The sequence below is a fragment of the Rhagoletis zephyria genome, unplaced genomic scaffold, assembly GCF_001687245.7.
Source record: "Rhagoletis zephyria isolate East Lansing unplaced genomic scaffold, Rhagoletis_zephyria_1.1 Rzeph_scaffold_01395, whole genome shotgun sequence".
Lineage (NCBI taxonomy): Eukaryota > Metazoa > Arthropoda > Insecta > Diptera > Tephritidae > Rhagoletis > Rhagoletis zephyria.
Genome location: NW_016158479.1, coordinates 49,355 through 63,258, shown reverse-complemented (window position 1 = coordinate 63,258; position 13,904 = coordinate 49,355). Strand labels below are relative to the sequence as shown.

The 13,904-nt window shown below is 36.1% G+C and overlaps 1 protein-coding gene across 2 annotated transcripts in view; it reads right to left on the bottom strand.

Annotated features, from left to right (window-relative positions):
• The window catches only part of SmF (small ribonucleoprotein particle protein SmF), a 32,072-nt gene extending 26,105 nt beyond the window's left edge, over nt 1-5,967 (bottom strand). Inside the window, exons 1-2 of one of the 2 annotated variants that reach the window (XM_017617355.1) lie at nt 5,642-5,967; nt 5,516-5,589 (exon numbers count right to left, since the gene is read on the bottom strand). In XM_017617355.1, the coding sequence (XP_017472844.1) occupies nt 5,531-5,589; nt 5,642-5,819 (237 nt within the window). In that variant the 5' untranslated portion in view covers nt 5,820-5,967 and the 3' untranslated portion in view covers nt 5,516-5,530. Of the gene's footprint in view, nt 1-5,515; nt 5,590-5,641 lie in introns of those variants that run through there. The other variant, XM_017617354.1, reaches the window with a different exon arrangement.
• Between the last annotated feature and the right edge of the window lie 7,937 nt (nt 5,968-13,904).

Here is a 13,904-nt window from a genome sequence, read left to right as displayed (position 1 = left end):
TCAAGTTGGGTCAACGAAATTCCGTTATAAGTTCAATATTTCTTGCTCTATTTACAAAAGTGGGATACTATTGGAAAGGTTATGAATTAGGCTTTCTCTATTCAAAGCGGAAATACAAGAATTTGTCTCGGCCGAGATGAAATTCAAATAAATTACTCGAAGAAAATGAAATTCCTAGTAGGCCTGAAAAATGAAAATTTCATTAAAACCTGCACTTTCCAGCAGCTAAAATTGTGTTGTTTAAAGTCAAAGAGGAGTGGTAAATAAACTGAGATACAAACTTTATCGAATAGTGGCGGATAACGAGTTTGCGGGTCTAATGAAATTAATAAATTGCTAAAAATAAATCTAAATTAACATCGTTTTACTTTAACATGAAATACTCAGTCCTAGTATACTAATATCCCAAAAATGTATATTCATTAAAAAGAACATACCTAAAAAAATAAGACCAAAATGGTATTTTAGCAATTTTTGCATAAATCACATAACGCCAACAAATTAAACATTGAGATTCAGTTTCAAGTATACAATTTTAGACAATACTGCGCTCGGTAATCGAATCCCGTCCCGCCCTATACTTTGGTTTATATTTTGTAATTTTTATTGTTTCGTCTGTAGTAGGCATTTCTAAAAACATTGTTGACGTTTTGAAATTTGGCGACATAAAATAACGTAATTAATATTTTCTAGAATGTGGAAATAATACACTGCGGCGGTAATCGAGTCTAATACTAGGAGACTGGTTGTGGTTCCCCCAAAGAAGTCTATATTTGTCTCTAGATGTTCGAGGGATACTTCCGAAGACAATATAAAGTTTTACATCTCGTCCAAGGTTAAAACTATCAACTTAAGTATCAGAAAATTTAATTTTAAAAATGAAACAAATATTTCTTAATTTAAAATTTACGAAAATTTAGAAAATTTTGACATGCTGCTTAGTAGTTCTTTTTGGACCTGCGGAGCTTTCGTTCGTGAATTCGAGTATAGGCCCAACAAAAATAACAATTTAGCAAATATTCCCCATCAGAATACTGAATCAAAAAACTGATTACTAAATCTGCTTTAAGTATTTATTATCAAAACTTAAGAGGCTTAAATACCAAATTAACGAACTTATATCTTAATGGCCTTGAATGCAATTTTAATATACCTGATTTCTTTCACTGAAACTTGGCTTAAACCTCACATTTTTAATTCAGAGATTCTTTCAAATAATTGTCATATCTACAGAAAAGATCGGGAGGACAGGATCGGCGGTGGCGTACTCTTTGCCGTAGACTCTTCAATACCACCTGAAGAAGTTAATCTTCCACACATTGAATCTGCAGAATTCAAATGCATTCGTATACTCGTTGGAATGGGGTTTACTTACTTAGCTCTATGCTATATTCCTCCCCGATCTGGCTCATCATCTTTACTGAAATCAATTAATTCAATAATTAAACCCTCTGATTCAATGTTGTTGTTGTTGTAACAGCATACAAACTCCCCAAAGACTTTTGGGGAGTGTTGCTGGAGTGACAGTCCTTGGCCAGATATAAATCTGGGTCGTTCCGGTTACGTAGACCCGACTGTCGTGGGAACGCCTCTGATTCAATGATAGTGTTGGGTGACTTTAATTTACCAAATGTATCATGGAACATCATTGACAATGATATGGTATCTTTCTCGTCTAGGGCGTGCAACAACGTATTTTTAGAGGAGATGGCTAAACTCTGCCTAAATCATAATGTACTTCGCAATAAGTTTGGCAAAGCATTAGATCTTGTTTATGTTGATGATGCATCTAAGTCCGCTGTAAATAATTGTGACCCACTAGTTTTGATGAAGATGTCTACCACCCTGCTATTGAGATATCTTACGACATCATAAACGATGGTCAAAATTACGGTATCCAAACATACTAACCAAATATTCGCTTTGATTTTCCGAAAGCCAACTTTATAAAACTGATTAAAGAATTGTCTAAATTGTCGAGGCCTATATGCAAAGAAAAGGTTGAGCAAAGCGTTGCACATTTTAATTTTACTGTGCATCAATTATTTGAAAAGTATGTGCCTAAACGCAAGTGTGTTCCTGAACAACAAACACAGTTATGGTTCACTAAAGAACTGAGAAATTGGAAAAACAGGAAGTCACGTTATTTCAGATTACACAAAAACCACGTTTTACACTCATACGATTAAAATACTCACTAAAATTAAAATTAAAATTAATTTATTTTTCATCTTAAAGCCCTGTATGCAGCTCTCAAGAAAACGGTCAAGAAAAAATTGCCATTATTTCGCGTGTGTGTCCAAGGAATTTTGACATATTTGATACCTCACAGCCTGTTGCCTCACTTTTCCTCAAGAAATAATGGAACGGGCATATATTTCTGTTGCAAACCTGGGTTGCCTTGTGCTCTTTTTTCACAAAAAACTTTAGAAAACCGTAGTAGAAAGCGTAGTAAATTTCTTAAGAACTGCGTACTTACTGCCTTAAGGAAATTTGACTCAAGAAAATTTCTTAGCCATTTCTTGTACGTACGTCATTTTATATGGAGTTTTTGCTTGTCTTGAGAGCTGCATACAGGCCTTAAGAATGGACACGAAAAATTTTGGTCAACCGAAAATTATTATAACAACATATTACCAACGAAAAGAGTTTTCTGCTTTATCATCTTCTTTATTAAGCTTACTATATTAAACAAAAAAAACTTATTTCAATTATCTTCATTATAAACAAAATGGCGCAATTTACATTTGAGCCCTCTCATTAGGATACGGACATCCGTTATTATAACGGTGTCTGCTTCTCTCTGCCAACTAATTTTGAAATTCTGATAATTTTTGATGTCTTCTTTTGTTTATATCTATTTTCTTTCAATAATTTTCAACGGGTCGCATTTGTGAACAGTTTGGTAGGTTGTGGTCCTTTTGAACAATATATACCCCGTGACTATGTCAGTCATACCAGTTCACGCCAAAGGGGCTGTAATGGCACAATGCTAAATCGGGACAGAGCAGAACTGCGCCTTTGTGTTGCTTTATGAACGACAGCAAACGATATTGCAAACACTACTTCATACACATTTCTTGATTTATGGAGCCCGTAGTAAAATTTTTACTAGCAGAGACTAGCAGCTGTCAAAATGGATAAACAAAAATTCGCGCCAAATAATGTCAATAGTCAAATACATCGATCAGCTGTTTACTTGCTAGTTTCTGCTAGTTTTGCGTTTCTTTACTATTTCTTTATTTCGCTCTCTGTAAGCGTAATTCTCTCAATCTACCCATTCTTCTTCTTGCTGATAATTATCTGCTAGAAAATAAAAGAAACAAAGCCCCTGCATAACTTTCATAAAGTTAGGGCTTGTTCGAGTTGCAATCACAACCGCAGTATTGTCCGAACTATTAAAGTATCACGTTCGGTGTGAATTTCTAGCAACTTATTGTCAGTTGGGCAGTTGCAACAGTGTTGCAAATTTTCATCAGCGCAGTAGTAATGCCGCTTTTATTACGTGCCTAGAACAGGCCCTTATTTATAGTAGCTTCTAGGTTACTACTATTCCGACCAAAAGGAGGTTGTGTTCACAGTATATACAGTACTAAACCTTTTTGAGTACTCCTCGGGGGTAAAATCTGATCAGTGTTGTTAACAAGGAGCATGAATTTTGCTGATTCTGAGTTGTATACAAAATTACTGTGGTATAAAAGGGAGCAACAACCGTACTATTACAACCGCACAGAGTGGCACAGGCAATTTTGTAAACAAACATTTTTCTTAAAATTTTATTAAAATTTTAAAAGATAATTGCTATTTATTTTCTAATATTCAGATATCCAGGTTGTAGCCAGAGTCAGTTGCGTGTGAGGCTTACTAAAATCTACTCATCATGTTGGAGCAGCTCCGGGCAATGGACCATTGAATTTATGACCACCATAACCAACGGAGTCTCCAAGAAAACGCATATCCTGAATTTATAAGTAGCAATTACTATTGTATGTGTATATGATTCATATCTGTGACATTTTATACTTTGATGTAAAGTATTTTTGAGGAGCTCCGGGTAATGATCGCTCAAACTTGGGTGTGCTTAATGAACTGTCTGGGCGGATGCGCTGGCAGGCATTGGATTCTCTATAAAGTAGCTGTTAGTCGTGGCAAGTGCAAGTCCTTTTCAAAAGTCTGTCAAACTCAAGAATTTCCAAAAGAGATTGTAGGAGCAGTTACACCTTGCATGTAAAGTCACTTTCGAAAGCACTTTTTATTTCTGAAAATCAAACTTTCCGATACTACTTTTTATATGTTTACACGGTGAATGCAGATAAGTCCACTTTCAACTATGTTACCAGACATTTTGTATGCTCAAAATTTATTAAACCTCCTGAAATGTCCACAAAACAGTCACAAAATGTCAATACAATAATACTTGAGCACTCCATATCATAGAAGAATTGAATTACGCGTTGTTGTTTCCCCCCAAGAAAAATACACCGCTACGCTCACCTCAATGATCTCTATCAATCCCCATATAAATGTTTTTAAATTTGATAATTGTATTGGTATTAAATTTGTAATTAATTTAAGAGTTATTCGAAAAAAACAATTGCACTTTGCACTTTTCGCACCACGTTTGATGAATTTGATGCAAATAAATGGAGTAAATGAAAGTTGTTCTCTGCAAAAGGTGTTCAGCCCCCCTTCTTTGGCAACACAGAAAGGAGAATTCTACTGCCTGAGGGTTATATTCCCTAAGTGCGGCCGAAGGCCGCCTACGCAGAAAGGTGTTCTCTGCAAAAGGTGTTCAGCCCCCCTTCTTTGGCAACACAGAAAGGAGAATTCTACTGCCTGAGGGATATAATCAGGGTTGTTGCGAATATTATTCCGAAATAAAAGTCTTTTCCGGATAATAAACAAACCGCTTATCCAAATTAAACAAGTTTGGTATCAAATGAAAGAGTACTTAAATAGCTTTAAAACTGAAATGTCTAAACGAGGAAAGCCACATATTGAAAAATATTTCAACAAAAAATGTTGATCAATTACCATAGAACAAACCTTGTATCAGGTATATCACTCGCGCGCACTGCTGTGCGCTGTGATGCATTTATTTAGTATTAAATTATACAAAAAATATAAAGAGAGGTCGTTCGTTATTTCTGTTTAAAAGCTATTTCAGTCCTCTTTTATATGATACCAAATATGTTTAATTTGGACAGGCCGTTTGTTTATTATCCGGAAAGAACTTTTATTTTGGAATAATATTCGCAACAACCCTGGTTATAATCACTAAGTGCGGCCGAAGGCCGCCTACGCAAAAAGTAGTTGGACGCCTGGTTCCGCTAAAGTGCACTTTTACCCAAATGGATATTTAGGCTTTTTTAAGCGAAAAAATACAGCAAAACGTAAGCAAAAATTGTGACTTTTGTCATTTGTCTAAGGTCCCAGTCGCAGGCTGCATTTTTGTGAATGACGGTTCATGCCCTATATAAAATGGGTGGGAGGAATTGCCACTCCGCCTCCCCCTTCGCCCCTTTAACCATCATCCATATAGGAAAGCCAACCCAAGATCTATGATATTATTGTACTTTCTCTTAATAACTGAAATGAAAATTAAAAATACGACGTCCGCAATGGAGCAATTTGGTCTTACCTGTGACTTGTCCATCAGCAGTGTGCTCTTCGGTATTAGCAAGTTGCATATTCATATACCCATCTACGGAGACTAAGTATCCTTTATACTCATGACCCCATTTCAGTTTTATTATAACAGCTTTTCCTGTCAATCCATTTAGGAATGGTTTTGGATTAATTGGCATAGCAGCAGACATGATTGCAGTTATTTTTTTTCGTTTTGTGATTTGATTAGTTTGCCAAGTTCCCCAGACGGCACCAGATATTCCTATCCTCCTAAAGTAAACACCGGCAAAATAAAAATTACACGCGCTTAGTTATGGGCTATAAATCAATTAATCGATAGTTAGGGTATCGCCTACCAACAAAATACTCGATACGTTGATGAGACCAGGGTTTGTGCAGACTAAGGCTGAGTTCCAAGTTAGTATATTGCAAAGCATCAGTCTCTTTTATGGCAGCGGCAGTTTTTCGAAATCAGTCGTTTTTTAGAAAGTGTTGTGTATGATGAAGCGCAGCACAATACAGCAGCGGCAGGAGGCAGTACTGCTCAGCTTAGCCCAAATTCTAAATTCACTGCCACTGCCTTTATCGCAGCAAACTTCGCATGTTGAATTTGATATAAATGGAACGCAGCCAACTTATGTTGTTGTCACTGGAGCTTAAAAGGCAACAACAAAAATGTAAACAAACAAAAGGAAATGTCAAAAAAAGCAGTCACTGACAACGCCGTATTGTGTTTGCTGCGGCAGTGACTGCCAATATTAGCTGTAACAGCTGATTTTAAAAACTGTCACTGCCACCGCGCTATTGTATTTTGGGCTTAACTGATGGAAATGTCCAATATGCGCAACCATGTTCAAATGCCGAATTGGAACTTAGTTGTGCAAATTGGTCATTTCCATCAGTTATAGTTTAGAAATACGGCCGATTCTGAACAGAAACTCCTTGGGAGTTTTCTCACTTTTTCCTTTCCTCCTATCATGAATAAAAATTCCCTGACAATTTTTTATATTAAAGGGCGGAGTTGAGCTGTCAAAAAAGTGTCGATACAGCTTTTTTGAAATTCAAATTTCCTCCTCCCAAATTTTCGGGAAAGTGCTACTCCCTGGGGATTAATTATTGGAGGATTTCTTTCTCGGGAGAAACAAGTTCCGGGGAGAACAAACTCCCCGGGAGTATTAAGGATTGGACTTAGGCCCAATTTCAGATAGGCTATTTAAGTAGAGATTGTTGATTAACTTCAAAAATTCATTTTCAGATCATATGTACATTTTATCTGCATTTATATGGCCAATATTGGCTATTTATATGTAAGACATGGAGGCATACCTAAACAATAAGGACCAGTGAGCTAGAGAAAATAGAAAAAGTGGTTGTGGCCACGGGCGTAGCTAGGTAGGAGCAGGGTGGGCGAGCTGTCCGGCCCCCTTACAGCTACAAAGCGAAGGAGAAACTTTCAAAATCAATAAAAAAAAATACTTAATTGTAAAAATCAAAACCCAACAGAATTCTACATGTTAATTGCTATGCGTTGGGTAACCGCTTATACGGAATTTACATGAGGCGATTTTTCAGGCGATTTTTAGTTGAAAGCAACAATCGCCTGGTGTAAACGGCCTTTCAACTAATCGCTTTCATTAAAGTTGGTCGGCTGCATGATGCAATAATACAAGGTGCTATCGAGCTGTCACAACTGATACCGCCTTGTATTATTGCATCATGGGTCGGCTGCCTACTTTCGTTCAACTTTTGGTTCAACTAATCGCCTGTGAAAGTAGAATCATGTAAATTCCCTATTACACGCAAACCCGTTTAACAGATTCTTATGTGACAACTCTCATGCTAAGGGCCGGTTGCACCATGTCTAGTGAACGCTAACTGGAGGTACATCCTTCAGTTAAGCACGTTAACTGCTTTATCGATCACATGTTATATGATGGGTGTCGATAACGTCGATAAAGGTGTTTAACTGGGAGTTAGAATTAACTAGACATGGTGCAGACGGCCCTAAGCTAAGTAAATCTGACTACTTCGGACTGAAAAGACACATTCTCACTGAGTGTTGCTCCCTCATTTTTGCTGTCATTTTCGAGTTAAGGTACGCTTTTTGGACTAAATCTGACTACTTTGGACTTTTTCTGACTATTTCTGGGAGATAAGGAACGTAACTATTGACTTTTTTATACTTTTATTTATATTGACTTTTCTGCCTTATCCTAAGTTTCGCCTGAAAAAAAATTCACCCGAAAATTTGTCATCCGCCCATAGTAAAACCATGGAAACCAAAACTAAAAAAGTAAACCGGTTCGGGGAAAATTAAACTCATGATAAGGCTGATTGTCTTGTTCTATCTTCCTTGACAATACAATCAACCTGCATGCCGTTTTGATCCTCAGTAAATATACAAGATGGAAATAACACAATCAGGTGAGCTGATAGGCAGGTCTTGCTGGTTTTCATTAGGTCAAAATCGCTGACATCATAAACTGCCTTCATCTTACAGCTGTTCATTTGGTGTCAAATGCGTTTTCATTACATTTTAAAAACTGATCAAGTGTCGATAAGGCAGTGCATGTCAAAGACTGTCGTCAAATTTCGGTGTCAGATGAGAGACATTCCGTTTTCATTACGATGTCAAATGTGATGTCAAATTTTTACAAAAAGTGTAGAATACCGACATTTTAGCTATACACAAACAAAAAATGTATTTATATAGACCTATTTATGCTGATTTCAACCTTACCGAAACTAGTTAGCGCAAGTAGAAAGTTAAGAAGATATGAGTAATCCACTTGCAAATTGCGCTATGTAAAATTTTTTCGAGTTTTGTTTTTGGTGGATTACGTACCAGTATTTAAAGTAGTTTCATGTCCACTAACAACACAGTGCAAAATCTTTTTATGTTCTGAAAAAATAGCATAAAATGTTAACTCTTCTTCCAAAAGTCGCTATCATACTTAATTATAAACTTTCAAAAGTATCCATCTTCTGATGAACCTAGAAAACTGCTTTAGGTCGTGTACACTGTTAATGTTATCTTATGTCATGGTATGTTATGTTATAATTTTATAAGGCTCTTATTTATCCAAATTTTCAGGCAATAATAAAAAAGATTCAATTTAAATGCTACTTGTTGCCGTAGTCGTTTTTTCAAATTTATAGCTTTCTATTATAAAACCACATAACGCTGATTGCAAGTGCAAGACTACTCATATAGGAGATTAAGTTAAATTCTTCGGAATTTTGAAATATCAATATCTTATGAACTACATAACCGATGAAACAACGAATGACGTCAGAATAAAGATGATTAGTTTATCTTTCAGTTGATGTACATAATTTTTCTGATTTTTTATATTTTTAAGTCAAAAATACTAAAAAACAAAAAATTTAACTTTTTCATTAAATTACCTTTTTTTAAAGAAAATTGCATTATTAACGCTACAGAGATTTATATTATTTAGAAAGTACAGGTCATTACCTTATATATAAAGGTTGTTATAGGGCAAAATTTAACGAAAGTAGTGGTAAAAATCGAAATTGTATATATATTTTTTAAATAGCGTTTACCAATCATTTGTTTTAAAAATGGTTATAATAAATACGTCGTAAAAAAGCTATTTAAATTATCTTTGAATTGGCGTCAATATTTTTCTAATCGGTCAAGTAGTTTCCGAGATATTAAACATATAAAAAATAGGAAAGTTGAAGTTCAACCTGTTGTATTTGTTTGTTTTTTACTTGCCCCAAATAATTTGGGTATGGTTGAAATCTGCGTGAAAAGTTCTATCGATCTGCATTTTTCGTTTTTTTGTAGCTAAACGGTCCGTATTGTAGCAAGAATCAGCTGTTCGCATGTCAAAAGAAATCAAAATTGCCAACGTGTTGGCAAAAAAATTTGGTTGTCAAATGCTGCCACATCAGCGGCGAGGGCCGTTTTCATTTGGGTGTCATTTTATATGACCGTGAGTGGTGATATATGACAACAAACGCAAATGACACCAGATGACAACCCGTTTTCATTATTTTGACAACATTTGGCGTCAAATATGACCTAAACTGACGACAAGTTTTAGTCAGTTTTCCCACTAATTCAACCGATAATCATAGGTCAGGCTTCTTGCTGAGGAATTGGGAGTAGCCCTGCAAGAAGCCTGACCTATGATTATCAGTTAAATTAGTGGGAAAACTGATTAGTGATTTTTCTGATCACTATTCAAAAGCCCAAAATACAATAACGCCGTGGAAGTGGCAGTGGCAGTTTTTCGAAATCAGTAGTTTTTTAGAAAGTGTGGTGTCCAATGAAGCGGCTCACAATACAGCAGTGGCAGCTGGCAGTACTGCTCAGTTTAGCCCAAATTCTAAATTTACTGCCACTGCCTTCACCGCAGCAAACTTCGCATGCTGAATTTGACATAAATAAAATGCAGCCAACTTCTGTTCATGTCGCTGAAGCCTAAAAGACAACAACAAAAATGTAAACAAACAAAAGGGAATGTCAAAAAAAGCTGTCACTGACAACGCCGTATTGTGTTTGCTGCGGCATTGACTGCCAATATTAGCAGTAAGAGCTGATTTTAAAAACTGCCACTGCCACTGCGTTGTTGTATTTTGGGCTTAACTCTAAATAATTGATAAATCAGTGAATAGATGGCAGCGAAATATCCAAAAATTCATGAAACCAAATTAAAAAATACAATTCGAATATTGTCGAATATTAACTTAATTTCGCAAGCTTTTTCAGAGCCACTGTGCTCAGACAATTCTTTTAATTTTTCATCGGGGTCTGAATTTTCGTCGCTAAAAACAAATGATTCAGCGCCGTTTGGTCTTTCTACCTCCATTCTTAGGTTCTGCTGGAGTCCCACGTTACCCTTGCACTATATTTCAGCACTGTAGTCACTGACTCCACAGTCGGCCTAAGCGCACTGCCTTCAAATTTTTTCTTCTCTATCCACATAGCGCTAAAAAAGTTTTTTTTGCTCATTATTTAATATACAAATAGAATATACGGATTTTTATTAATTCTTTATTTAAATTCACCGACTTCTTTATTTTGCACCACAGCTAACATTGAAGTAAAATCGGTTAAATTAGTGGGAAAACTGACTAAAACTTTTCATCAGTTTAGCGGTTAGTTTTGTATGGGCTTGGGGAAAAAAGTGACCACTTCTCCGGGCGTGTGATAGTGCATCCCTTTCTTGCACACACATGGGCGTATTTGCCTTACAGTATGTTCACTCGCTCACACATGTCATCTAGTTGGTGATGTACAAGTGAGTTTAGCGATGAAACTATTGGGAAAATATCGCGATAATTAGTGATTTTTCTGACCACTATTTCTAACCTCTAAATAATTGACAAATTAGTGAATAGATGGCAGCGAAATGTCCAAAAATACATGAAACCAAATTTAAAAATACAATTCGATTTAGTTTATGTGTTTGTTTTATTTGTAAAAATATATTGTCGAATATTAACTTAATTTCGCAAGCTTTTTCAGAGCTACTGAGCTCAGACAATTCCTCTCATTTCAACCGAGCTCTGAATTTTCGTCGCCAAAAACAAATGCCTCAGCGCCGTTTGGTCTTTCTACCTCCATTCCTAGGTTCTGCTGGAGTCCCACGTTGGCGTTGCACTGTATTTCAGCACTGTAGTCACTGACTCCACAGTCGGCCTATGCACACTGGCCTCAAATTTTTTCTTCTCTATCAAAATAGCGCTAAAAAAGTTTTTTAGCAAATTTTTTTATATACAAATTGAATCATTGATTTTTATTAATTCTTTCTTTAAATTCACCGAATTCTTCTCTATTTTGCACCACAGCTAACAATAAAGTAATTTTTTTTTATGTATGTGTGTATGTTTCTATCCGATATGCGGTTTGTATAGTAACTTCTCCAGTGAAAGATTGCAGCAAGAGCGTAAAACCAAAATAGAGCGTACATTGAGAAGAAGAGAAAACTTTCAGGAAAAGTTATTGAACACAAAACTAGTAAAAACTTGCAAGTGAACAGTTGTCGCACTGTTTTGACATTCTGCTGTAGACATTTTACTATTTATAAATCAGTTTTAAACTCTTTGCTTTACACACAAGCACTTAAACAGTCTAGTACATCATTAATACACTCATTTTACTTTTGTTTACGCTTAACCAATTCAACAAATGGCAGCTTTTGACATTCATCTTCTTCTTCTTCTGCTAGCTAATTTCTGCTAGTAAAAATTTCACTAGCAAGAATTCGCAGCTTTCCCGTGTTATTACGCTCTCGATTCAGGGCTCTCTTGCAAATTTTTTGGGTTATTATACAATTTTCCAGTAAAAATTTGCAGGTTCCAGTACAAATTGGTACTGACTATTTGTTACTATTAAAGTGTGTTTGCATTGTTCAACTTTGCGTTCAACATTTGCGTTCAACTCAGCGCAGGGTTGCACGAAAAAAAAGTTGAATGGCTAAAAATATCAAAATATGAAAAAATATCAAAATATTCGCCATAAAAAGGTGTTTGCGCAGCAAATTTCTTTGGTTTCGGTAGGGGTAAAATTTGCGAAGCTGTAACGCATATCCCAGCAGAAAATTTCGAGGGCTGATTTGCCGCTATTTAAGCTTGACGGCGCGATTGTTATTGTTAATTCTACTAAGCGATGAGCCATTGCGCAGGATGGTACGGTGGCGCCCTGTGCTATTGCAAATGGTTGCATATATTTAGGCATATGCAGTACAATTGGTTATTACTTCCGATTATGCAAACTCCGGCTATACATACGGCTTTGTAACTAAATATATGTATACATACATATGTATGAACTCATTTGTTGCAACTGGTTTTGATATTCGTAGATGGTTTTAGGGCATAGGTTTAGTAGTCTATTGATAAAAAAGCAAGGCGAAAATTAAAAAAAAAATACTGAAATCATTTTAACTAGGACCGTTGATAACTGATGAACATACGTTAATATATCGTCTTTTAAAGTACAAAACCGCGTATCAGCAAAATGCAAAACCGCGTATTAAGGTAATGCAAAACCGCGTATGTGAGGTTGCATAAATTATTTTCTAGAGAGTAAAAGCACTCATATTCCAAATTGATTTTTTTTTTATAAAGCAATCGCATTTATGGCTAGTATATTTAAGGACGAATGGATAACAGTAAAAGTACATAACGTGCATTGCGTCGCCGTCACCGTCACCGGCAGTTGTCAAAAATGTTGATTCGGTGTATTTGTATGAAGTAAGTTACATGAACAAGCTGACGGTGACGGTGCCGCACAAATTAGCTCAACTCTCAATTTTGCTTATGCGATTGCGTTAAATGACAACTATTCAGTGTTTTGTTTACATGTTTGAACGTAAATTTCTCCAGTTTGTGAAAATTTTAATATTTATGGAAAAACGAAATGTAGAAATTAGTGGAGGAAAACCTAACGGAAGAAGTGAAAAAGTAAAATCCAAATTTTGCCAAGAGTATCAGCGAGTTAAGGATTTTTCGGACGCAATGTCAAACGAATTGTGTGTAACTTGACGCATAAGCATCGTTGACGGTGATGGTGACGGTGGCGGTGACGCTGTCGCAATGGATGGTATGTACTTTCACTTTAAGGATTGAGCCAAGAGCTTATGTGAGCAAATCAAATTTTTGGCAGCCTATGTCAGTTACGCGGTATAATATACATATGTATGGATGATATCCATCCATCCATCCATCCATGATCCATGAAATGTCTCTTCGTGTAAAATCCTGTAAAAATGTTAAACAGCAAAATCAATCTCTGAAGTGAGAGTAAAAAGTGAGTAAAAGCAAAAAGTACGGGAACAAAAAAAGATCGGGTAAAATCTTGCAACTTCATTCTCTACACAACTCTTCAAAAATCGCTCTCATTTACATGATTTTGGAGTACGGGATCCTTCCTGCAAGTTCGTGTAAATACCTCTAAGTTCATTGAGTACTGGATCAGAGCTAATACAAGATTGCGCAAAGAGACGACGAGAGTAAGAGGAAATGCCGAACAAATGAATTTAGCTCCCCATTTTGCAAACAAAAGATGGTATGTTATATCACAGAATAAACAGTATACAGAAGACGCACCACATACAAATTTATTTTTCTTCGGCGGACGTAATATTACAACCCGGACAAGAGCAGAGAAGTTAACATCACGACCACTATGAATAACATGGCGACCCGGAACAGAGCAGTTAACATCACGTCCACTATGAATGGCATGAAGTTAACATCTCGCCACAAACACACATCTTGATCAGCGTTGCCGCGAGCTT